This window comes from Mustelus asterias, chromosome 12 (assembly GCF_964213995.1).
Source record: "Mustelus asterias chromosome 12, sMusAst1.hap1.1, whole genome shotgun sequence".
Taxonomy (NCBI): Eukaryota; Metazoa; Chordata; class Chondrichthyes; order Carcharhiniformes; family Triakidae; genus Mustelus; species Mustelus asterias.
Genome location: NC_135812.1, coordinates 57,214,787 through 57,240,782, shown reverse-complemented (window position 1 = coordinate 57,240,782; position 25,996 = coordinate 57,214,787). Strand labels below are relative to the sequence as shown.

The 25,996-nt window shown below is 47.0% G+C and overlaps 2 protein-coding genes across 5 annotated transcripts in view; one reads left to right on the top strand and one right to left on the bottom strand.

The window, feature by feature from the left end:
- The window catches only part of sap30bp (SAP30 binding protein), a 99,948-nt gene extending 74,498 nt beyond the window's left edge, over positions 1 to 25,450 (bottom strand). The window contains exons 1-3 of the mRNA XM_078225274.1: positions 25,348 to 25,450; positions 23,715 to 23,818; positions 22,389 to 22,436 (exon numbers count right to left, since the gene is read on the bottom strand). Coding sequence (XP_078081400.1) covers positions 22,389 to 22,436; positions 23,715 to 23,818; positions 25,348 to 25,426 — 231 coding nt within the window. The 5' untranslated portion in view covers positions 25,427 to 25,450. The remainder of the gene's footprint in view (positions 1 to 22,388; positions 22,437 to 23,714; positions 23,819 to 25,347) is intronic.
- A 26-nt stretch (positions 25,451 to 25,476) lies between these two features.
- Positions 25,477 to 25,996, top strand: part of recql5 (RecQ helicase-like 5) — a 111,055-nt gene continuing 110,535 nt past the window's right edge. For 3 of the 4 annotated variants that reach the window (XR_013499118.1, XM_078225273.1, XM_078225271.1), the window contains exon 1: positions 25,477 to 25,661. Coding sequence is in view for 2 of the 4 variants with exons in the window: in XM_078225273.1 (XP_078081399.1) it covers positions 25,553 to 25,661 (109 nt within the window). In the remaining 2 variants the exon portion in view is untranslated. The remainder of the gene's footprint in view (positions 25,662 to 25,996) is intronic. The other variant, XM_078225272.1, reaches the window with a different exon arrangement.

Below are 25,996 nucleotides of genomic sequence, written 5' to 3'. Positions count from 1 at the left end.
GATAGGTCAGATTCAGATCAGGAAAATAGCTAGTGATGTAGATAGACTTGGAATTACAGGACAAGCAAAGTTTAAAAAGTGACCAAAGGGCAATTGACAAGGTTAAACTGTTTATATTTCAATGCAAGGAGAATTACAAACAAGGTGGATGAGTTAAGGGCACAGAGTAGACACAAATGAGCATGATGTCATTGCTATAATGGAAACCTGGCTAAAGCAGGGCAAAATTGGCAGCTCAATAGTATAATATATAATCCTTGGTTATAGAGTCTTCAGACACGACAGAGTGGGAGAAAAAAAGAGGGGGAGCAGCACTAATGGTTAATAATAATAATAAAGGATCAATTCCAGTTATGAGAAGGGATGATAGACTGAACGGGTCATCAATCGAGGTTTTATGGGTTGAACTTCGAGATAAAAAAGGGGCAGTCACACAATTGGGAATATACCACAGACCCCTAAATAGTGAAAGGGAGATAGAACACATATTTAGGCAACTTTCTGCCTTTAAGAATGAGAGAGCAATAATAGTAGAATTTAACTAACCCAGTATCACCTGGGATTCGAACAATGTAAGGGGCACTGAGAGAGAAATATTCATGCAGTTTGTCCAGGACTTTTTTTTTTAACCAATTAGTGACAAACCCAATGACAGGAGATGCAATACGAGACCTAGTCTTGGAAATGAAGAAGAGCAAGTGGGTGAAATGACAGTTGGTGACTATGTTGGGGATAGTGATCACAATTCAGTTAGATTTAGCATTACCATGGAAAAGGACAGAGATAAAGCAGGAGTAAAAGTTTTGAACTGGGCGAAGGCAAATTTTGCAGGGACTTGGTTGAGGTGAACTGGACAGCACTGCTAGAGGATAAATCAGTGGAAAACCAGTAGGAAGCACTAAAATGCGAGATCCTAAATGTACAATGTAGACATGTCCTCTCCAAAAATAAGAGTGGTTCTGTCAAAGCGAGACTCCCCGGTTGTCTCGAGGAATACAGGGGAAGATCAAACAGAAAAGAAAGTGTACGATAGGCACAAAGAACTAAGCACTGCAGATAGCCTAGACAAATATAGGAAGTGCAGGGACAAAGTAAAAAAGGAAACAAGGAAATCAAAGAGAGGGCGTGAAAAAAGATTAGCAAGTCAAGTTAAAGAAAACCCATAGATGTTTTACCAATATATTAATGGTAAAAGGCTAATTGAGGAAAAAGTGGGACCTATCAGAGATGAAGGAGGGAACTGGTGTGTAGATGCGGAGGTTGTGGGAAGTGTTTTAAATATATATTTTGTTTCCGTGTTTCCAAAGCAAAGGGATGATGCAGATTTAGTAGTCCAGGAGGAACACTGTGAGATATTGGACAGGATAATCATAAAGAGAGAGAAAGTACTCAAAGGGTTGGAATCCTTGAAAGTTGATAAGTCGCCAGGGCCAGATGGATTGTTTCCGAGGCTGCTGATGGAGGTTAGGAAGGAGATAGCAGATGCTGAGGGTGATTTTCCAATCCTCACTAGATACAGGGGAGGTACTGGGGAACTGGAGAAATGCAAATATGATTCCATTGTTTAAAAAGGGATCAAAGAAAATTCCAAACAATTATAGGCTAGTTAGTCTTACATCGCTGGTGGGCAAATTAGTAGAATCAATCCTGGGAGATAGGAATAACTGTCACATAGAAAGACATGGACTAGTCAGGGGTGGTCAGCATGGATTTGTTAAAGGAAGGTATTGCCTCACAAATTTGAATTCTTTGAGGAAGTGACAAGAAGGGTTGATGAGGGTAGTGCAGTAGATGTTGTGTACATGGATTTTAGCAAGGCGTTTGACAAGATCCTACATGGCAGATTGGTCAAAAAAGTAAAAGCCCATGGGATACAGGGTAATGTGGCAAACTGGATAAAAAGTTGGCTTTGTAACAGGAAACAAATAGTAATGGTTGATGGATGCACTTGCGAATGGAGAATTGTTTCAAGTGGTGTTCCACAGGGCTAAGTGCTGGGACCTTTACTGTTTCTGCTATATATTCACGATTTGAAAGTAAACTAGGGGGACACAATTGGTAAATTTGCAGACGATACAAAGATTGGCCAAGTATGGATAGTGTAGAGGATAGCTATAATCTCCAAAATGTCGTCAATGGGTTGATGGAATGGGCGGTAAAGTGGCAGATAGATTTTAACATCGAGAAGTGCGAGGTAATGCATTTAGGGATGTCAAACAGTTATAGGGAATACACAATGAATGGGAATATACTAAGAGGGGTAGATGAAGTGAGAGATCTTGGCATACAAGTACACAGGTCCCTAAAGGCAGCAGTTCAAGTAGACAAGGTTGTAAAGAAAACATATGGATCATAGCATCCCTACAGTGCAGAATGCTCTCCTTCATTGGCAGTGGATATAATGTTAGAATTGTATAAAACAACAGTGAGGCCACAACTGGAGTATTGTGTGTAGTTCTGGTCACCACATTACAGCAAGGACGTAATTGCTCTGGAAAGAGTGCAGAGGAGGTTTACAATAATGTTGCCAGGGCTAGAAAAGTGCAGCTATGAAGAGAGATTGGGTAGGTTGGGGTTATTTTCCTTGCAACAAAGAAGGCTAAGGGCATCTGTCAATGTTAGAAATGCAGGTTTCTTTCATGGAAACCAGGTCTCGCTTCAGAGTGAATTGAGCGCAGGTGATGCTCACTGATGTTTGTATTTAAGAGCTGGGTATTCTGGGGTGCTTCTGGACAGAGAGAGGATCCTTGCAGGATAGAGTGGAAACCAGTGTTTGAACTAAACTCCAGCATCACAATAAAACAGTTGCTACCTAATTCAGTAAATAGATATTCACCTGCTTAATACTATTATCTGCCAGTTCTGTACCCCAGTGTAATACAGGGACAGGCCTGTAACCTTCACTTGGTTCCCCAGCGTTGTAACGTGACAGACCTGTATCCACTGTTTATACAGTGTTATACATCTGAAAGTGCTCTCTTCGACACAATCTGAATTTGAAAGCATCTGAAAAACATTCTCCCTGTTCAAAGTATTGCTATGCCCCTAACAGTTCACAGCAGTAACTGGAGTGCTGTCCTTTCACTACAGCCGGGTGAATATTCCCAAAATACCTTTCTAGGGCTGTTGGACACACTGAAAATGTAAAAATATATGCACATTGTAGGGAACGTGGTAAATGGGGGGACGATAGTCAGTTAGTGCAGTTAGGAAAGAAGCAGTTACTTTGTGAAGAATTATCTCGAGCCCCAGGAAACTCGATGATAAAGCAATGCCTCAGGGCCATGAGCTGAAAACAAACTGTGTGATGCCTCCCTTGCCACCAACAGCAACCTGTACCCCACCCCACCCCACCCACCTGCCGTCCAAACTCAGCCACATGCTGATTAACACTAATCAAACAAATGGAACTTGATAAATACTCAACTGTATTGTGCAATTTGTAATGTTGACTATTTTGTAACAAACTATAATCAATGGGCAACTTTCTCCCCTCACTTTTATGTCAAATAAAATAGAAGCCTTTCCTGAAGACTTAAAGAGCCTCAAACCTCCGTCACTCCTGTCCTGCAAACAGGGAAGAAGTGACCGACCAATAAAGTCAGTCATAGTAATTTTCTGCCCCACTATATTCACATTCAACTGGGGCTCTTTGTACAGGAAGCGTCCCATGAGCTGCCACACCCGCACTAAACATCTGTGGCATTTGCCGACTCATAGCTCCGGGCAATAAAGTCTGTTTCAGCTTGTGCATCTGGTGGGCAGGGAAATGATCCCAGGAAACAGTGTAATCATCATATTAAAACACACACCCTGCAGAGTCAAATAAAAATTAAATGGTCAATAATGGCAGGTAAGAGCAACCTCACTAATTACAGGAGACTAATTCACCAAAACAGTCACTCTCAATAAATAATGAATAGTAATGGACAGGTACAGACACTCTCACTGAATACAGGGCAGTATGGAAATATACAGGCAGTCTCAATGAATACAGGGCAGATACAGACACTCTCGCTGAATACAGGGCAGTATGGGGCAGATGCAGGCACTCTCACTGAATACAGGGCAGGTATAGGCACTCCCACTGAATACAGGGCAGCATGGGGCAGATACGGGCATCTCACTGAATACAGGGCAGTATGGGGCAGATACGGGCATCTCACTGAATACAGGGCAGTATGGGGCAGATACGGGCATCTCACTGAATACAGGGCAGTATGGGGCAGATACGGGCATCTCACTGAATACAGGGCAGTATGGGGCAGATACGGGAATCTCACTGAATACAGGGCAGATACAGACACTCTCGCTGAATACAGGGCAGTATGAGGCAGATGCAGGCACTCCCACTGAATACAGGGCAGCATGGGGCAGATACGGGCATCTCACTGAATACAGGGCAGTATGGGGCAGATGCAGGCACTCTCATTGAATATAGGACAGTATGGGGAATATACAGGCACCCTCACTGTATACATGGCAGTATGGGTCAGATACAACCACTCTCGCAAAGTACAGGATCCCACAAGTCAGTAATGAGTTGCCATGTACAGGGACAGGCATTAATGAACCAGTTAACATGGATTCTATCTGGTGATTGATGGACGGAGAGGCTGTAAAGGAGGATTTGGGAGTGAGCATCAAACATATTTTGATAGCATTTAAGCAGAATGAGAAAGTTAGTGATAAAGCAAAGTAACATGCGCTTCTCATATTCAAACCCATGTATCATATTTCACCCTATATGCATAACTTTGCAAGTCTCTAGCTAGACCGGGGTGTTCTGCCTTGCCTTTAGTAACTCATAATTTGTCATCCATTGAGATTGATGAATGGAAAATCACGGGCTGGTGAGTTCTGTGGCAGAAAACCCTAAGTGCAATCTCTTTTCTACTCCTTTCATTTCTTCAGCAGGTTCAGTAGTTCCATTACAGTCTGCCTGCTCCAACAGGCCAGCATTGGAAGACATTCAATTGTATGTCCAAACAGTTCATACTGGCACTGTATGGTTCAATGATAAGGTTTCATATTGGGTATGGTGTGAGGTCTTGGTTACTCTACCTCAAGAAGGTTATGAATGTATTAGAAAGGCCTCAGAGAAAACTAATCAAGGTGTTGGTGGCCTTAGGGACTGAGTTATGAAGAAAGGCTCAAGCAACCAAACTGCACTGGGCCAAGTCTGAGAGGAGAAGCTTTCAAAGCAATGAAAGGTATGAATGAGGGCAAAATAAAAAAGCTACTTCTCCTGGCTGAACGCAGTATTTAATTCATAGCCAGAAATGAGGTTAGAAATTCAAATAGCTTGTCCCTCCGGCAGGATGAGTGGAAAGAGATTGAGAAAAGAGCATTGATTCAAGGCCAATTGGCACTTTTAAAGGAGAAGAGGATTAATAAAAGTTGGAGGAAGAAACTCGATGGGCTGAATGGCCTCTTTCTGCACTGTAGGGATTCTATGGCTCTACCTTCACACCCACACTGTTTTTCCCTTTGGGGAATAGTGGGAGGAGGATTCCCGAGCTGCCTATCAGCCTGTTGAACTGTATTATGAACACATCTTTCATGGGCAACAAGTTTGGCGTTGGACTCAAACACGGAGCTTCTGGTCCAGTGGTAGGGGTGCTACGATGGCACCACAAGGCCTCCCATCTACCAGGTTTTGTGTTTTTAATACAATCATTACTACTCCCTTTGCCTGTGTCCCATGACATCTTTGTCAATTTACCTCCCTCATTCATTGGGCGGCACAGTGGTTAGCACTGCTGCCTCACAGCGCCAGGGACATGGGTTCAATTCCAGCTTTGGGTGACCATGTGGAGTTTGCACGTTCTCCCGTGTCTGCATGGGTTTCCTCCGGGTGCTCCGGTTTCCTCCCGCAGTCCAAAGATGTGCTGGTTAGGTGGATTGGCCATGCTAAGTTGCCCCTTAATGTCAGGGGATTAGCAGGGTAAATGTGTGAGGTTACGGGAATAGGGCCTGGGTGGGATTGTTGTCAGTGCAGGCTCGATGGGCTGAATGGCCTCCTTCAGCACTGTAGGGACACTATGATTCTTTAGATTCTCCAATTTATCCCTGACCTTCTCTTTTATTCCACTTGCCACTCCTCCTTTTTCAACCACATCAAATCAAAACATTCCATAACATTCCTATCTTTCAGTTCTGAAGAGTCATATCCAACTCATATTGTTAAACTGCTTCTCTCTTTGGAGATGCTGCCAGACCTGCTGAGTTCTTCCAGCATTTTCTGTTTTTTTATTTGAGACCTCCAGCATCCACAGTATTTTGCTTTTATTACTGTTGGGAGATGTAGTGCGCTATCAAGCAGTATGCTCTGTGATATTCCTTCCCTCCCATTTAATGGTGATTTCCAAAGGGAAGAGCCATGTGAAACTTCAGAATCAAGCATGACTTGCTTCCATTCCGACTCTCAAATGGTTGATAACTCCAATGTGGGATCTGCGATGTAGCGACCTTCAGGAACAGCCATCGTGAAGAAGCAGCACCGAATCTGGGACTCAGGCAGGACATCGGAACCTGCCTAGAGAGAGACTGATTATCTCACCTCTTAACAGGTAGTATTTCGGTCTGAGTTTGACAACCTTTGTAGAAGAGTTTTGACTTTGTGTAAAAAGGCTTTTGATACCCTTTACAGTGGAGTTCTGATACTCTTATGGTAACCTGGTAAGGTACAATAAAGGAGATTGTTGTACGATAATTAGTGTTTTTGTCCGTAACATCATTTAATCCCCTATCCGAGGTGCAGCAGCAGTCATTGCCACTTTTGGGGCAGGTGACGCTTCAAGGGTTGGGTAGATGGATTCTTTGGAGGTCTGTGTGCTCCCTCCAACAATTCGATTTCATCTCTACACTTACCTAACAAAGTCCTCCACATGTTCCGTGTCTTCCCAAATAAATCTACTTCATTTTGGCCAGTCACAAGCCAGGGTCTCCTATGAGCAGATGGGGATGTTTGACCTCTTCAGGGATACTTTAAGGACATCCTCAAAGTGTTTCCTCTATGCTCTTGCTGCATCTGAGTTCAAGTAGGACAGTTGCTTTGCTCATCTGGTAAGGCACACAAACTAAATTTACCACTCAATGGAGCTGATTCTGAGTGATTAGCATCTCAATTCTCAGCTTGGAAGAGGACTCTACTGTTGAACTGCCTTTAATGACACTGGCGGAACTTACATAGGTCCATCTGACGGTAATTCTCCAGTGCTTTGAGGTGCTGCTGTAAATTGCCCAAGTCTCTGAAGCATATAGGAGGATGGCGATCACTGCTGCCCATGTCCTGAGTTTGAGATCCTGGCCTCAAATACTCTTCTCCTCAGTTGACTGAATGCTGAGCTGGCACAAGGGAGGTAATGGTGAATTTTGTCATTTGTGTCTATGTTTGTCGAGAGCAGGCTCTGAAGATATGCAAAATGGTCCACAATTTCCAAGATCTTGTTGTTGATCTTAATCGATGGAGAGGTGGGGCGGGGGGGTTTTGCTGTGGGAGTGTTTTGCTGTGGGAGCTGGTCAGAAGAGAATCTTAAGAGTCATAGAGGTTTACAGTATGGAAACAGGCCCTTTGGCCCAACCCGTCCATGTCGGTCAGGTTTCCTAAACTGAACTAGTCCCATTTGCCTACATTTGGCCCATATGTCTCTAATCCTTTCCTGTCCATGTACCTCTCCAAATGTCTTTTAAATGTTGTAATTGTACCTGCCTCTATCACCTCCTCTGGCAGCTCATTCCATATACACACCACCCTCTGTGTGAAAAAGTTGCCCCTCAGTTCCCTTTTAAATCTTTCCTCTCTCACCTTAAACCTATGACTTCTAGTTTCAGACTCCCCTACCCTGGGCTTTGGCTATTCACCTTATCTATGTCCCTCATGATTTTATAAACCTCAATGAGGTCACCCCTCATCCTCCTACATTCCAGAGAAAAAAGTCCCAGCCTATCCAGCTTCTCCTTATAATTCAAACCTTCCAGTCCCAGTAACATCCTTGCAAATCCTTTTTGCCCCCTTTCCGGTTTAATAACATCTTTCTTATAGCAGGGCAACCAGAATTGTATGTAATACTCCAAATGTGGCCGTACCAACGTCTTGTACAGTTGTAACATAATTTCCCAACTCCTGTACTCAATGCTCTGACCAATGAAGGCAAGTGTGCCAAACACCTTCTTCACCACCCTGTCTACCTGTGACAACACTTTCAAGAAAGTATGTACTTGCACCCTTAGGTCTCTCTGTTCGACAAAACTCCTCAAGGCCCTACCATTAACTGTGTAAGTCCTGCCCTGGTTGGTCTTACCAAAATGCAACACCTCGTATTTATCCGAATTAAACTCCATCTGCCATTCCTTGATCCACTGGCCCAGTTATCAAGATCCCATTGTAGTCTTAGAAAACCTTCTTCACTGTCCACTACACCACTAATTATGCTGTCATCTTAGTAACCAGACAGCCTATATTCTCATCCAAATTGTTTATATAAAAATGATAAACAACAGTGGACCCAGCACCAATCCCTGAGGCATATGCTGGTCACAGGCCTCCAGTCTGAAAAACAACCCCCTACCAGCACCCTCTGTCTCCTACCGCCAAGCCAATTTTGCATCCAATTGGCTAGTTCTCCCTGGATCCCATGTGATCTAACCTTACTGAGCAGTCTGTCATGTGGCACCTTGTCAAAAGCCTTGCTAAAGTCCATGTAGACAAAATCTACTGCACTGCCCTCATCTATTTTCTTGGTCACCCCTTCAAAAAACTATCAAATTTGTAAGACATGGTTTTCCACACACAAAGCCGTGCTGACTATCCCTAATCAGTCCTTGCCTTTCCAAATGCATGTAGATCCTGTCTCTCAGAATTCCCTCCAACAACTTACCCACCATTGACATTAGGCTCACCGGTCTGCAATTCCCTGGCTTTTCCCTGCCACCTTTCTTAAATAACAGCACAGCATTTGCCTCCCTCCAGTCTTCCAGCACTTCACCTGTGGCCGTCGATGATACAAATATCTCCGCTATGGGCTCCACAATTTCTTCCCTAGCTTCCCACAATGTCCTGGAATACACTTGATCAGGTCCCGGGGATTTATCTACCTTTATGACTCAGACATCTTCTGTGGCTCTACACTTAGGCGACCTCGTTGATTTTTAAGGGACCTTATTCTCTCCCTAGTTACTCTTTTGCCCTTAATATATTTGTAGAATTTCTTTGGATTCTCCTTTACCTGATCTGCCAAAGCTATCTCATGTCCCCTTTTTGCCCTCCTGATTTCCCTTTCAAATGTACTACTACACCCCCTATACACCAAGGGATTCACTTGACCCCAGCTGCCTATACCTGACATATGCTTCCTTCTTTTTATTGACCAGAGCCTCAATATCTCTAGTCATCCAGTGTTCCCTACTCCTGTCAGCCTTGCCCTTCACACTAACAGGAACATGCTGGCCCTGAACTCTCATTATCTCACTTTTGAAAGCCTACCACTTACCAGCCTCACCCTCTGGGTGAAAACAAATGTCCTCAAATTCCCTTGAAACCTCCTGCCTCTCATCTTAAAATTATGCTCCCTGGTTATTGGCCCTTCAAATAAGGGGAACAGCTGCTTCCTATTCACCCGGTCCATATCCCTCATAATCTTATACACCTCAATCATGTCCCCCGTCAGCTTTCTCTGCTCTAGAGAAAACAATCCAAGCCTATCCAGCCTCTCTTCATAGCTGAAATGCTCCATCCCAACAGCCTCCCCCAATCAACTTTTGAAAATTCCTATCTAATACCATTAAAATTGGCCTTGCCCCAATTTAGAACTTTAACTTGTGGACCAGATCTATCCCTTTCCATAACTATTTAAAAAGTTTTCTGAGTGTTTGGTGAAATGCGAATTTCCTCATGTGTTTCAGAGACAAGAGTCGACAATGACCTGGGGCTCAGTTTCTGAATGAGTGCACATACAGGAAACATCTCCATACTGAAGCTCAACCACTGAACATGGAGCAGTTTTGGATTGAAGGCAGTGTAGGTTGAACAGTTTACCATCAGGTGATCTCGACATAACTTGCTGGAGTTGAGGTGCAGGACTGCAATTAGGGAAATGGTGAAATGACACAGTCTAACGTGACCCCAGTTTTCACTGAGATAGGGTTTGTGGTACTTTTGCTACAGAAGATCACGGCATACATACTAAAGGGTGGTGACAAATTACTGAGAGCGGCCAAATGCAGGGTTTTCAAACTTCACATTATATTATTAGCTAACAAAATAACTACAAAGACTGTCCCAGTACCAGAGATCACCAAACCCAAATGTTGGGTGTTTGCTCTCACTGACTCCAAACAAGTTTTAAAGTTTATTTATTAGTATCACAAGCAGGCTTACATTAACACTGCAATGAAGTTACTGTGAAAATCCCCTAGTTGCCACACTCCGGTGCCTGTTTAGGTACAATGAGGGAGAATTTAGCACGGCCAATGCACCTAACCAGCACGTCTTTCAAACTGTGGGAGGAAACCGGAGGAGACCCATGCAGATACGGGGAGAACGTGCAAACTCCACTCAGGCAGTGACCCAAGCCAGGAATCGAACCCAGGTCCCTGGCGCTGTGAGGCAGCAGTGCTAACCACTGTGCCGATCTTAGTGAGTCAGTTTCAGAGCCGATATCTTACAAGGCCAACACAACTGTACAAAATAAATAAGAATTTTATTTTTTGGTCATGCATCAAGTTTCACGAACACTTTTGATAGGAATAACCTGCAAACTGTTTAAAACTCATGACTAGCCAATGTGCCAGGAAAAACCTGTTCAGACATCGGAAGCACACTTAGATAAGAAATTGGAACTCAAACTGTTCAGTGGGAGAGAAAGACAGAATAGATTCTAATAGCAGAGTGACAATGCTGACCACGATCAGGGAAAGGTGGAGGTGCATTACCTAACTGCAGTAAAGAATTGAGAATCTAACCACCCTGAAGGGTTACGTATGGGACAATTCTTTTTCACCAAACCACAGCCAGCACTGCCATCTTTTGCAATCACAAGAAACTGCAGGTAGTTTCTGACTAACACAGCTTCCCTCCAGGTTGGAGGTGCTAAATCTGAAGTTAAAGCACATGCCTCTTAGGTGGGGACAAAGGAGATTTTAACATTTCCTTGAGTTGTTCTTGCAACATTCGGAAAAGAAAATGAATTCGTGTTTGCATTTGTGATTGCAGCTGCATTTACTCACCCAGTTTATCTTCAAATATCTGCATTCAGACTGTTAGCAGCAGGGTCACATTGCAAGCTACAGGAATGGCGGCCAAGCCAGGTTCAACATAGTCACATGACCGCTCATACTCAACCACTCACTTGGTCAAACAACCTCTTTCCAAATTTCCCAATATTTTTATAATTAATCAATGGAAGTGCTCAGGGAAAATTATTAGAATGGTACATAGCACATTGAACCAAATAATTCAAAGCACTTCACAGGAGCATTATCTAACAAGGTTTGACACGCATCCACATAATGAGCTATTCGGAGAGAAAGGGAGGTTTTAGGAGTTTCTTAATGAAAGGAAAAGAGACGGAGAGATTTAGGGAGGGAGTTCCAGAGCTTCAGCCTAGGTAACTTGAGTCACAGCCGCCAATGATGGAACAATTAAAATCAGGGTGTGCAAGAGATTAGAAACAGATGAGAGCACACATAGAGTCAGAGAGTCACACAGTACAGAAGAGGCCCTTCGGCCCATTGAGTCTGCACTGACAAAACTACATTAATCCCACTTTCCAGCACTTGGCTCATAGCCTTGAATATTAATAACATTTTAAGAGCTCTTTTCAAAGGTTGTTAGGTTTCCCATCTCTACTACCCTCCCAGGCAGTGCATCTAAGACTCCCAGCACCCTCTGGGTGAAAACAAATGTCCTCAAATTCCCTTGAAACCTCCTGCCTCTCATCTTAAAATTATGCTCCCTGGTTATTGGCCCTTCAAATAAGGGGAACAGCTGCTTCCTATTCACCCGGTCCATATCCCTCATAATCTTATACACCTCAATCATGTCCCCCGTCAGCTTTCTCTGCTCTAGAGAAAACAATCCAAGCCTATCCAGCCTCTCTTCATAGCTGAAATGCTCCATCCCAGGCAACATCCTGGTGAATCTGCTCTGCACCCCCTCCCGTGCAATCACATCCTTCCTATAGTGAGGTGACCAGAATTGCACACAATACTGCAGCTGTGGCCTAACCAAGGTTTTGTACAGCTCCAACATTACCTCCCTGCTCTTATAATCTATGCTGCAACTGATAAAAACAAGAATCCCGTAAGCCTTTCCATAAGGTAGTTACCTTAACCTGTCCTGCTGCCAGGTAAACGTTGAAACATAGAAAGTAGAAGCAGTAGGAGGCCATTTGGCCCTTCAAGCCTGCTCTGCCATTCATTTTGATCATGGCTGATCACCAAATTCAATATTCTGATTCCGCCTTCCCCCCCCATATCCCTTTAATCCCAAGAGCTTTATATAATTTCTTCTTGAAATTACACAATATTTTGGCTTCAACAACTTTCTATAGTAGTGAATTCCACACATTCACCACTTGCCAGGTGAAGAAATTTCTCCTCACCTCAGTTCGAAAAGGTTTACCCCTTATCCTCAAACTATGGTCCCTAGTTCTGGACACCACCATCATTGGGAACATTCTTTTTGAATCTACCCTGCCTAATCCTGTTAAAATTTTATAAGTTTCAATGAGATCCCCTCTCACCCTTTTAAACTCCAATGAATATAATCCTAACCGACTTAGTCTCTCCTTATATAACAGACCTGCTATCCCAGGAATCAGCCTGGTAAACCTTCGCTGTACTCCCTCTATAGCAAGGACATCCTTCCTCAGATAAGGACACCAAAACTGTACACAATGCTCCAGGTGTGGCCTCACCAACTCCCGATACAATTGCAGTAAAACATCCCTATCCCTATACTCAAATCCTCTCGCTATGAAGGCCAACATACCATTTGCCTTCTTTACTGTCTGCTGTACCTGCACGCTTACTTTCAGCAACTGATGCACGAGGCCATCAAGGTCTCGCTGAGTATTCACCTCTCTCAATTTGGACCCATTCAAATAATAATCTGCCTTCCTATTATTGCTACCAAAGTGGGTAACCTCACATTTATCTTCATTACTCTGCATCTACCATGCATATGCCCACTCACGCAGCCTGTCCAAATCACACTCTGGACAAGCACCCCCAGATCCCTCTATTCCTCTGAGCTTACTAGTATCCTGCCATTCATTGAGTGCACCCTTGTCTTGTTACTCCTTCCAAAGTGCATCACCTTGCACTTTTCAGGGTTAAATTCCATCTGCCACTGGTCTAGCCACCTGGCCAAACTGTCCGTATCTTCCTGCAACCCAAGACCCTCTTCCTCACTACCTGCCAATCTTTGTGTTATCCACAAATTTACTTATCATTCCCCCCCCACATTCTCATCTACATTGTTTATATACATCATGAACAATAAGGGACCTAGCAGTGACCCCTGTGGTACGCCATGGACACCGGCCTCCAGTCACACAAACAGGGAGGTGATGGCCTAGTGGTATTATTGTGAGACTGTTAATCCAGAAACTCCGCTAACCCACTAAGCCAGTTTTGGATCCATTTTGCCAAGTTATCCTGGATCACATGAGCTGTTACCTTCTTTATCAATCCACCAGATGGAACTTTGTCAAAGGTTTTGCTGAAATCCATATAAACTACTTCAACTGCACTACCCTCAACTATGCATCCAGTCACCTCCTCGAAAAATTCAATCAAACTCGTTAGGCATGACCTCTCTCTGACGAAGCCATGCTGACTATCTCTGATCAAGCCTTGCCTCTCCAAGTGGAGATTAATTTTCTCCTTCAGAATTTTCTCCAATAGTTTCCCTGTCACTGATGTGAGACTCACTGGTCTGTAATTCCCTAGTTTATCTCTGGAACCAGATTAACTGTCCTCCAATCCTCTTACACTTCCCCTGTGTCCAAAGAGGAATTAACAATTTGGGTCAGAGCCCCTGTAATTTCCTCCCTTGCCTTCCTCACAACAGCCTGAGATACAACTCCAGACCTAGGGATTTGTCCACTTTTAAGCCCGTCAAGGCCTCCAATAGCTCCTCAATCCCTATGTCAAACTGGTCAAGAATTTCACAGTCCCTCTCCCCGAATTCTGTACCCAGATTCTCCTTCTCCCAAGTGAAAACAGATGTGAAGTACTTGTTTAACCCTATCCCTGTGTAGGTTAGGTGGATTAACCATGGTGAATGCAGCGGTTATGGGGATGGGGGTAGGGGTTGGGTAAGATATTCTTTCAGAGAGTCGGTGGAGACTCGATGGGCCAAATGGCCTCCTTCTGCATTGTAGAGATTCTATGCTTAATGAGATGTGAACATCATTGATCTAGCCAGCATTTATGGCCCATCCCCAATTGCCCTTGGTAAGATGGTGGTGAGCTGCCTTCTTGAACCACTGCCATCCATGTGATGTAGGAACACCCACAGTGCTGTTAGGGAGGGAGTTCCAGGATTGTGGCCATATCTATGAGCTGAGTCTATTAAGAATTACATGGTCACGGACTGTAGTATCGTCTGGCAACATCCTTTCCTCTGTGGTCAAATCTATATTTTAAAGATTGTCAATGGGGCTGAACAAATAGGCAGATGGAATTCAATGGGGAGGGGAAGTAGGAGGATCCAAGAAAGATAGAGAGTATTTCCTAAATGGTAAGAATCTAGAAACTGTGAAGGAGCAGAGAGGTTCAGAGGTACAAGTAAACCAAAAATCGCAAGGGGCTATTGGAGAGGTACAAAAAATAATAACAAAGTTTATTGGAATTTTGGCCTTTAAGCTCAAGAGGGTTGGAATATAATGGAATTGAAGAGATAAGGCTTCAGCAGCACAGAGCTCTGGTCAGAGCCCACCTGGAGTACTGCAGTTTCGGGTGTATAAACTGATCTGAAAGTGGGTGTAGCACAGATTCATCGGAATGATAAGAGGCTAAAAGGGAGAACTTGTTACATAGTCTAAGCCAGTATGTGTTCTAACTGAAGTTTTAAAGGATTTGAAAAGGTAAATAGGGAGAAACGATTTCTTCTGGTGGAAGAGCTGAGAAAGAGCTTGGTGGCATAACCTTATAATTAGACAGAGGCCACTCAACAGCAATGTCACTTCTTCACACAAAAGAAAGTGGAAATTTGGAACACTCGCCCCAAAAGGCTTTTGAAGCTGGGGGTCTGTTGCAAATTTCAATACTGAAACTGACAGATTTTTGTTGGGGAAAAGGTAGTAAGGGTGCAGAACCCAGGTAGGCAAATGGATTTACACGACAGATCAGCCATCATCTAACTGAACTGAGAAACGGGTTGCAGGAGTTGAATTCTGTTCCTCAGACAGGGGTGTCCGTGTGCTCTCTGGCCTGTACAATGCTGGTAGATTGTGCTGACTGCGACTATCAGTGGCTGGGTATGACCCACAGTCAGAGGTACAATTAGAACATAGAACATAGAACATTACAGCGCAGAACAGGCCCTTCGGCCCACGATGTTGCACCGACCAGTTAAAAAAAAACTGTGACCCTCCAACCTAAACCAATTTCTTTTCGTCCATGAACCTATCTACGGATCTCTTAAACGCCCCCAAACTAGGCGCATTTACTACTGATGCTGGCAGGGCATTCCAATCCCTCACCACCCTCTGGGTAAAGAACCTACCCCTGACATCGGTTCTATAACTACCCCCCCTCAATTTAAAGCCATGCCCCCTCGTGCTGGATTTCTCCATCAGAGGAAAAAGGCTATCACTATCCACCCTATCTAAACCTCTAATCATCTTATATGTTTCAATAAGATCCCCTCTTAGCCGCCGCCTTTCCAGCGAAAACAATCCCAAATCCCTCAGCCTCTCCTCATAGGATCTCCCCTCCATACCAGGCAACATCCTGGTAAACCTCCTCTGCACCCTCTCCAAAGCCTCCACATCCTTCCTGTAATGTGGGGACCAGAACTGCACACAGTACTCCAAGTGCGGCCGCACCAGAGTTGTGTACAGTTGCAACATAACGCTACGACTCCTAAATTCAATCCCCCTACCAATAAACGCCAAGACACCATATGCCTTCTTAACAACCTTATCTACTTGATTCCCAACTTTCAGGGATCTATGCACACATATACCTAGATCCCTCTGCTCCTCCACACTATTCAAAGTCCTCCCGTTAGCCCTATACTCAACACATCTGTTATTCCTACCAAAGTGAATTACCTCACACTTCTCCGCATTAAACTCCATCCGCCACCTCTCGGCCCAACTTTGCAACCTGTCTAAGTCTTCCTGCAAACTACGACACCCTTCCTCACTGTCTACCACACCACCGACTTTGGTGTCATCAGCAAATTTGCTAATCCACCCAACTATACCCTCATCCAGATCATTAATAAATATTACAAACAGCAGTGGCCCCAAAACAGATCCCTGAGGTACACCACTTGTAACCGCACTCCATGATGAATATTTACTATCAACCACCACCCTCTGTTTCCTATCCGCTAGCCAATTCCTGATCCAATTTCCTAGATCACCCCCAATCCCATACATCTGCATTTTCTGCAGAAGCCTACCATGGTGAACCTTATCAAACGCCTTACTAAAATCCATATATACCACGTCCACTGCCCTGCCCCCATCCACCTCCTTGGTCACTTTCTCAAAAAACTCAATAAGGTTAGTAAGGCACGACCTACCTGCCACAAAACCATGCTGACTATCACCTATCAATTCATTACTCTCCAAATAACTATAAATCCTATCCCTTATAATTTTTTCCAACATCTTGCCGACAACAGAAGTGAGACTCACCGGTCTATAATTCCCGGGGAAGTCTCTGTTCCCCTTCTTAAACAATGGGACAACATTCGCTAACCTCCAATCTTCTGGTACTATACCAGAGGCCAACGACGACCTGAAGATCAGAGCCAGAGGCTCTGCAATCACTTCTCTTGCCTCCCAGAGAATCCTTGGATAAATCCCATCCGGACCAGGGGATTTATCTATTTTCAGACCCTCCAGAATATCCTGCACATCCTCCTTATCAACTGTAATACTGTCTATTCTACTCCCTTGCAACCCAGTGTCCTCCTCAGCTATATTCATGTCCCCTTGCGTGAACACCGAAGAGAAATATTGGTTCAATGCTTCACCAATCTCCTCCGGTTCCACACATAACTTCCCTCTGCCATCTATAACTGGCCCTAAACTTGCCCTAACCAACCTTCTGTTCTTGACATACCTATAGAACGCCTTAGGATTCTCTTTAACCCTATCCGCCAAAGTCTTCTCATGTCCCCTTTTAGCCCTTCTAAGCTCGCTCTTCAACTCCCTCTTAGCCAATCTAAAGCTTTCTAGTGCACTACCCGAGTGCTCACGTCTCATCCGAACATAAGCCTCCTTTTTCTTTTTAACCAACAAAGGTCCGGGGTGGTGGTCTGAACCAAGTTCCGGGTGGCGGTCGGAACCAAGTTCCGGGGTGTCGGTCGGAACCAAGGTCCGGGTGGCGGTCGGAACCAAGGTCCGAGGTAGCGTTCGGAACCAAGGTCCGGGGTGGTGGTCTGAACCAAGTTCCGGCCTGGCGGTCGGAACCAAGTTCCGGGTTGGCGGTTGGAACCAACGTCCGGGGTGGCGGTCGGAACCAACATCCAGGGTAGCGGTCGGAACCAAGGTCCGGGGTGGCGGTCGGAACCAAAGTCCGGGGTGGCGGCCGGAACCAAGGTCCGGGGTAGCGTTCGGAATCAAACTCCAGGCTGGCGATCGGAATAAAGCTCCAGTGTAGTGGTCGGAACCAAGATCCGGGGTGGTGGTCTGAACCAAGTTCCGGCATGGCGGTCGGAACCAAGTTCCAGTGTGGCAGTCGGAACCAACGTGGGGGTGGCGGTCGGAACAAACATCTGGGGTGGCGGTCGGAATCAACGTCCGGGGTGGCGGTCGGAACCAACGTCCAGGGTGGCGGTCGGAACCAACGTCCAGGGTGGCGGTCGGACCCATGGCCCGGGATGGCAGTCGGACCCAAGGCCCGGTGTGGCGGGCGGAACCAAGGTCCGGGTTGGTGGTCTGAACCAAGTTCCGGGTGGCGGTCGGAACCAAATTCCGGGGTGGCGGTCGGAACCAATGTCCGGGGTGGCGGTCGGAACCAACGTCCGGGGTGGCAGTCGGAACCAAGGTCCGGGCTGGCGGTCCGAATAAAGGTCCAGTGTAGCGGTGGGAAATAAGGTCTGGAGTGGCGGTCGGAACCAAGGTCCGGGGTGGCGGTCGGAACCAAAGTTCGGGGTGGCGGTCGGAACCAAGGTCCGTGGTGGCGGTCGGAACCAAGGTCCGGGGTGGCGGTCGGAACCAAGGTCCGGGGTGGCGGTCGGAACCAAGGTCCGGGGTGGCGGTCGGAACCAAGGTCCGGGGTGGCGGTCGGAACCAAGGTCTGGGGTGGCAGTCGCAACCAAGGTCCGGTCTGGCGTTCGGAACCAAGGTCCGGTCTGGTGTTCGGAACCAGGGTGGCGGTCGGACCCAAGGTCCAGGGTGGCGGACGGACCCAAGGTCCAGTGTGACGGTAACATCCAAGGTCCGGGGTGGCGGTCGGAACCAAGGTCCCAGGTAGCAGTCAGAACCAAGGTCCGGGGTGGCGTTCGGAACCAAGGTCCGGGGTGGTGGTCTGAACCAACTTCCGGCTTGGCCGTTGGAACCAAGTTCCGGGGTGGCGGTAACAACAAAGGTCCGGGGTGGCGATCTCAAATCAATATCCGCACAGGTGCCATGAAATAAAATGCAACTCTGAGAACAAGTGGAATTAACTTGAAGGAAAATAAAGAATTCCAGAAGAATTAAACTGATTTAAATGAGCAAATTGAAAGAAAATGGGCTGCATATAACGGCACAAGAAGCCTGGCCATAATGGAGATGAATGTGTAATTCTTCCATCAATTATGCCAGGAAACTGCAGCACTGTAAGAAACTGTGTGTTATATTTGCCTGTTGCTGGAGAATTAATCTTGCTGTGGCTGGAAATTCTCAAATCCTGCCCATTTCCGACTATCAGCTGACACTATAAGTAGTCTGCACTGGCTCTTTCAAAGAAAAGTCCAGTTGGCCTTACACCACTATCCTTCCCTCATATCCCTGCAAAATGTTCTCTTCCTTACACTTGTCCAATTGCACTTAGGGAAACTGTATCCAGTACCCTTTCAGCTAACATCACTGTCTAGTCCACAGCAGGAGCAAAAGTTTAAGAATAGATTTTTAGCAGCTGAAAATGGTTTGAAAGGTTGTTTGAAAGTTGACCGAAAGCTCAAACAGTGAAAATTGAAACCGCTCCATCAACAATTTGGACAGTTCAATGATGCATTCACATGGAACACAGGAAGAGTTTGCTGAATGATTATACTCATCCAAAATACTGGAGGAGAGGGGTTGGGTTAACTATTGGCAGATACTGAGCTAAAGCGGAGTGATAGTGTCCTAGAACTCATTGTCTACAAAGGTGGCAAGAAATGATGGACAATTTTAACAGGAAATTAGATGGGGAATTGAAGAAAACAATCATGCAGTCCTACAGATACAGAATGGGGGAACAGGACACATTGGATTGCTCGACAGAAAGCCAGCATGCACTCAATGGATGGAATAGCATCTTTCTGTGCCGTACTGACCTCGACACCACAACGAGACCGCACCGGCGCAGAGTGGCCAGCCCGCACCGGCGCAGAGGGGCCAGCCCGCACTGGCACAGAGTGGCCAGCCCGCACCGGCACAGAGTGGCCAGCCCGCACCGGCACAGAGTGGCCAGCCCGCACCGGCGCAGAGTGGCCAGCCCCCACCGGCGCACAGTGGCCAGCCCGCACCGGCACAGAGGGGCCAGCCCGCACCGGCGCAGAGGGGCCAGCCTGCACCGGCAGAGTGGCCAGCCCGCACCGGCACAGAGGGGCCAGCCCGCACCGGCACAGAGGGGCCAGCCCGCACCGGCACAGAATGGCCAGCCCGCACCGGCACAGAGGGGCCAGCCCGCACCGGCACAGAGGGGCCAGCCCGCACCGGCACAGAGGGGCCAGCCCGCACCGGCACAGAGGGGCCAGCCCGCACCGGCACAGAGGGGCCAGCCCGCACCGGCACAGAGGGGCCAGCCTGCACCGGCACAGAGTGGCCAGCCCGCACCGGCATAGAGGGGCCAGCCCGCACCGGCACAGAGGGGCCAGCCCGCACCGGCACAGAGGGGCCAGCCCGCACCGGCGCACAGGGGCCAGCCCGCACCGGCGCACAGGGGCCAGCCCGCACCGGCACAGAGGGGCCAGCCCGCACCGGCACAGAGTGGCCAGCCCGCACCGGCGCACAGTGGCCAGCCCGCACCGGCACAGAGTGGCCAGCCCGCACCGGCACAGAGTGGCCAGCCCGCACCGGCACAGAGTGGCCAGCCCGCACCGGCGCACAGTGGCCAGCCCGCACCGGCACAGAGGGGCCAGCCCGCACCGGCACAGAGGGGCCAGCCCGCACCGGCACAGAGGGGCCAGCCCGCACCGGCACAGAGGGGCCAGCCCGCACTGGCGCAGAGGGGCCAGCCCGCACCGGCGCAGAGGGGCCAGCCCGCACCGGCGCAGAGGGGCCAGCCCGCACCGGCGCAGAGTGGCCAGCCCGCACCGGCACAGAGCGGTCAGCCCGCACCGGCACAGAGTGGCCAGCCCGCACCGGCACAGAGCGGTCAGCCCGCACCGGCACAGAGTGGCCAGCCCGCACCGGCACAGAGTGGCCAGCCCGCACCGGCACAGAGCGGCCAGCCCGCACCGGCACAGAGTGGCCAGCCCGCACCGGCACAGAGCGGCCAGCCCGCACCGGCACAGAGTGGCCAGCCCGCACCGGCACAGAGTGGCCAGCCCGCACCGGCACAGAGCGGCCAGCCCGCACCGGCACAGAGTGGCCAGCCCGCACCGGCACAGAGCGGCCAGCCTGTATGGTTCTGCTCTCCATTAAAACATATGTTTCACTCTCAATTAATAGAATTTTAATTTATGTTGAAGGGTTGGAACCAGGAAGAGCTTGCAGTTTTCCTTTTGTAAGATTGATCTGAGTCCTTTCATTCTTTTAAGAACTAACAACTGTGTAAGCATCTTGCAGCCAAACCTAACAATGTATTCCCTTCAGGGCCATAATCTTAAAACGTTTGGTCACAGCACATTCCTATGTGCTCACCCTAGTTCAAATCTTAAGTTTGCTAAATGGCCCAGCCTGTAAATTATCGGTCAGTTTAATGAAACATTTAACAAGTAAATGACAGGACATGGAACTAGCTGTATTTACAGTCGTAACAATCTTTACTCATTTTCAGGCTAAAACTAATCTCCAACGTAAAACTAACCCTTGAAATATGGTCTCTTCTTTCTAATGTTTGCCCGTGACACCCTCTGATTAGCCTTGTCAGACTGACCAGCGAGTGAACAACAAGCAGCCAAATATAAATACATAATCCATAGCTGCTGGTTCAAGGTGATTAATTTATGGAACATGAGTCATGGCTTCGTTTTTAATCAGTCATGTCTTCACTCAAACTTATTACTTCAGAAAGATCTCCAGGGTGTCAAACACTGTGGAAATTTTGTTGCTTAGTGAACTTTCCAGCAAGAAGAGAGTGCCTTTAGTGCTCTGGACCAGAATGCCTATTCACTGCAGCACGACAGCCGTGTGTGTACTGCAACAGTAGGAAAGAATTCAATAAATAATTTAAGCACCAAAATAAATGTTGAACCGCACAGTATTTTTTCTGGGCTCTGTTCTGCTATTTGTTGGGGTCCCATGCTTTATCTCCCTACTTGCAGAGGGTTCGAAAGATCAGAAGTGTGGGATTGAAGTGTAAACAGGAATTGCAGAGAAATTGAAGAAACTGCACTTTTAATAATGCAAGAGGGAATGCATCGTCCCATACACACACGTGCAACATTGACTCCTCAAAATGGCTAAAATTACAAGCTGCCTAGAAATCGATGATGATGTATAAATACCCATCGGTGGGTCTGTTCAATACAGCACACCAGATCCTAATGGTTCAGGGGAGGACTCCCACATAATCACTTTTGTTTTACGGATTCAGTGGCACAAAACATTATAATTCTGTGGGACGTGCTGGGTAAAACCCTGCCATTACCCTGTCCATGATTGTTCGCATGATACACCATTTACATCAGGTTACTGCTCAGGTGTTCTGCTGATGCACAACATATACAAATATCTCTGCCTGACATCTCCCCCATTGGAAGAGGAATGGGAACCTGGGCAGGGGGCCCTTGCTCCCTCTGTCCCCAACTAATGTGTCACTCATGTGTGAAATTACAACGGTACCTTTATACCATCTGCCTCCAGCAGCTCTGTTTCTGAATCTTCACCTTCCTATAAAGACAAGAATTTACAAGGTTAAAGGGATGACTTGAGGCTGCAGGCCAGCTATCAGACTGAAGCGCGATGCAGAGTGATGTGCTCTTGCTTGAGACACAAAATCCAATTTTGGACAGACAGCTATCTAATGGACTCAAGGTACACCCCACATGCCTGATACAAAACAACTTCTGGAACACACAACAGCCAGAATCCCTGGAAATGGTAGATTCACTAAACCCATGAAAAACTGGGAGAGGACAGTAACACTGGTTCTACAAATCACACTCACTACAACCAAAAGGAGAAGATTCTATGCTGAAGGAAGAGACTTTATGTCAGGATAGAGCTTCCATGGACAATATCTCACCCGACTTGGTCATTTTACACACAAGTCCAGAAAGCAGATTAAGCATCACAGGCAAACTCAATGTCTATATTTCAAAAGGGCTTGGACAGTGATTGGGGAGCAGAATCACGGCAGTGTTGTTCTCCGTCTCTGTCCCAGCAGGACAGATACTAAACTGCCGCATTCTAACAGTCACATCCGGAGGTCAGCAGACTGGGTGGGGGATTGAATCGGAGACATTGGATCCATTGGGCTCAGTGTCACAGGGGTCAGTGTCTTGACTCACGAGATCTGCTACAGAGTAGAATAAAATATCTTGAGCAGATTAACACTCCATCCCTTCCACCTCCTAGCCCTTCTATGTCTGACTCTATCATGTAGTCCATGTGTATCACAGAATTGAGAAATATTGTTGAGCAACACTCCTGTACTAAAGGAGCAATGAGTGACAGTAACCAAGTTCACACTTGCTAATGTGAAAGGTTTCTTTTCAGTCTGTAAATTTAGTTTAAGCTCTTCAGGCACCACCAATATCAGTTCTCCTTTTGGTAGAAACTCCCCTCACAGTGTTCATGAATTTCAAGCACAACTCTTCAATGCAGCTTTAAAGTAAAGTAGAATCGTGCAAAGTGTGTGAGTAATGTCCTCATTGGATAAAGATAAATATTTACATTTCCCGATTTTCACCTCTGTCTCCAGAAACATCTTTCCCAGTCCAGTTCTATGGGCCCTGACACCTGGTGCATATACACCAGAGGAGAATCAGCTTTCTCAGGCAGTCTCACATAAACCCAAACAGATGGATCTCCCTTTTTCAATACATTCAACAGGCTGTATTGAACAAGCGCAGACAGCAATGTCATGGCCTTCTCATTGCTGATCCTGGGATCTGAGGGAAAAAAGGGATATATTTTTGGGAGGATTTACTCTCACTTGTCACTTACCAGTGGACTGCTGCTTTCGTCTTCCTCCTCAAGCTCATCTGCCTCCTCCATTCTGCTGATATCATCATCACCATATCCAGCAGATACCAGTCCCCCTTTCGTGCCTGACACACAGAGAACAGAGTCAACAGTAACAGTGCTGTACCCACTAGCACAGCATCCCAGTGAGAGACAGTGACAGCCCTGTACCCACCAATACAGTACCCCAACATTATACAGTGACAGACCTGTCCCCACCAATATGGTTTCCCAGTGTTATACAGTAACAGACCTATCCCCGCCAGATTTGTACCCATGTTACACAGTAACAGACCTGTCCCCACAACTACTGTGCCCGTGTTATACAGTAAGAAGTCTCACAAAATTAGGTTAAAGTCCAACAGGTTTATTTGGATACACAAGCTTTCGGAGTGCTGCTCCTTCATCATGTGTGCCCACCCCAGTCCAACGCTGGCATCGCCACATTATGGCTACCATGTTATACAGTAACAGACCCATACCCACCAGTACTGTACTCCAGTGTTATACAATGACAGACCTGTACCATCCAGTACTGTACCCCAGTGTTACACAGTGACAGACCCGTAACCACCAGTACTATACCTCAGTGTTACACAGTGACAGACCCGTCACCACCAGTACTGTACCCCAGTGTTATACAGTGACAGACCTGTATCCACCAGTACTGTACCTGTGTTATTCAGTGACAGACCTGCACCCGCCAGCACTGTACCCCAGTGTTATACAGTGACAGACCGCTACCCACCAGTACTGCACCCAGGTTATACAGTGACAGACCTGTACCAACAGTACTGTACCGTGTTATATAGTGATAAACCTGTACCCACCAGTACTGTACCCCAGTGTTATACAATGACAGACCTGTACCATCCAGTACTGTATCTCAGTGTTGCACAGTGACAAACCTGAACCCACCACTACTGTACCCCAGTATTATAAAGTGACAGACCCGTACCCACCAGTACCGTATCCCAGTGTTATACAGTGACAGACCTGTATCCACCAGTACCATATTATACAGTGACAGACCTGTACCCACCAGTACTGTACCCCAGTGTTATACAGTGACAGACCTGTAACCACAAGTACTGTACCCCAGTGTTATACAGTGACAGACCTGTACCTACCAACACTGTACCCCAGTGTTACACAGTGACAGACCTGTACCCACCAGTACTGTACCCGTGTTATACAGTGACAGACCTGTATCCACTAGTACTGTACCCCAGTGTTACACAGTGACAGACCTGTACCCACCAGTACTGTACCCGTGTTATACAGTGACAGACCTGTATCCACTAGTACTGTACCCCAGTGTTATACAGTGACAGACCTGTACCTCCATTGGAATGATGTGGAGATGCCGGCGTTGGACTGGGGTAAACACACTAAGAGTTTTGGACGGGAGATTTCCACTCCATCTTACGAAGGAGCAGCGCTCCGAAAGCTAATGGTATTTGCTACCAAATAAACCTGTTAGACTTTAACCTGGTGTTGTTAAAACTCTTACTCCATTGGAATATCAGGCCGCGGCCTGGTTAGGATTCATTCTGATGCAAGGCTATTGATGCCCTCCCCTGAGTGAGAGTAGTGCTGAATCCACGAGGCTAACCTGTCTCGGTGTCGGTTTCCGAGTCGGAGTCTCCGGCATAAGCAGTGAGGGTGAAGAGAACATTCCGCTTGGCGGCCATGTTGGGGCGCACTCTGATCGCATCACGGGCAGACATTGCGCGTGCGTGTCACCCGGCTGACGCATAAAGAAAGCGTCACCGTGCGCTGACATTAGCAGCGCGGCCCCTGGCCGGTCCGGAGCCGCCATGGCCTCTGGCCCGCGGGACCGGCTCTGCTCGACCCTCTCACAGGTGTTCGGCTTCCAGTCATTCCGGTCGGAGCGGCAGGAAAGTGCGGTGAGGGCGGTGTTGAGAGGTGAGAGACACCGGAATGGAGGCCCCCCCCCCCGTCCACAAGTTGGGACCCTCGCCCATCGAGTCCACCACAGGGGCCACTCATTACAGGAGTTGGGGCTGGGGCTGGGTCTGATCCATAATACTGAGGGTAGCTGTGAGGAATCAGGGACAGCGCTGGTGGCTGGAACTTTTGTCAGTGTTGACATCAGTGTCCACATCATGGCTGGAACTTTGTCAGTGTTGACACTGATTTGATTTATTACTGGATGATTTTTTAAAAATCCATTCCGAAGTCTGACAGCAGCAGGGAAGAAGCTGTTCATGAGTCGGTTGGTATGTGACCTCGGACTCTTG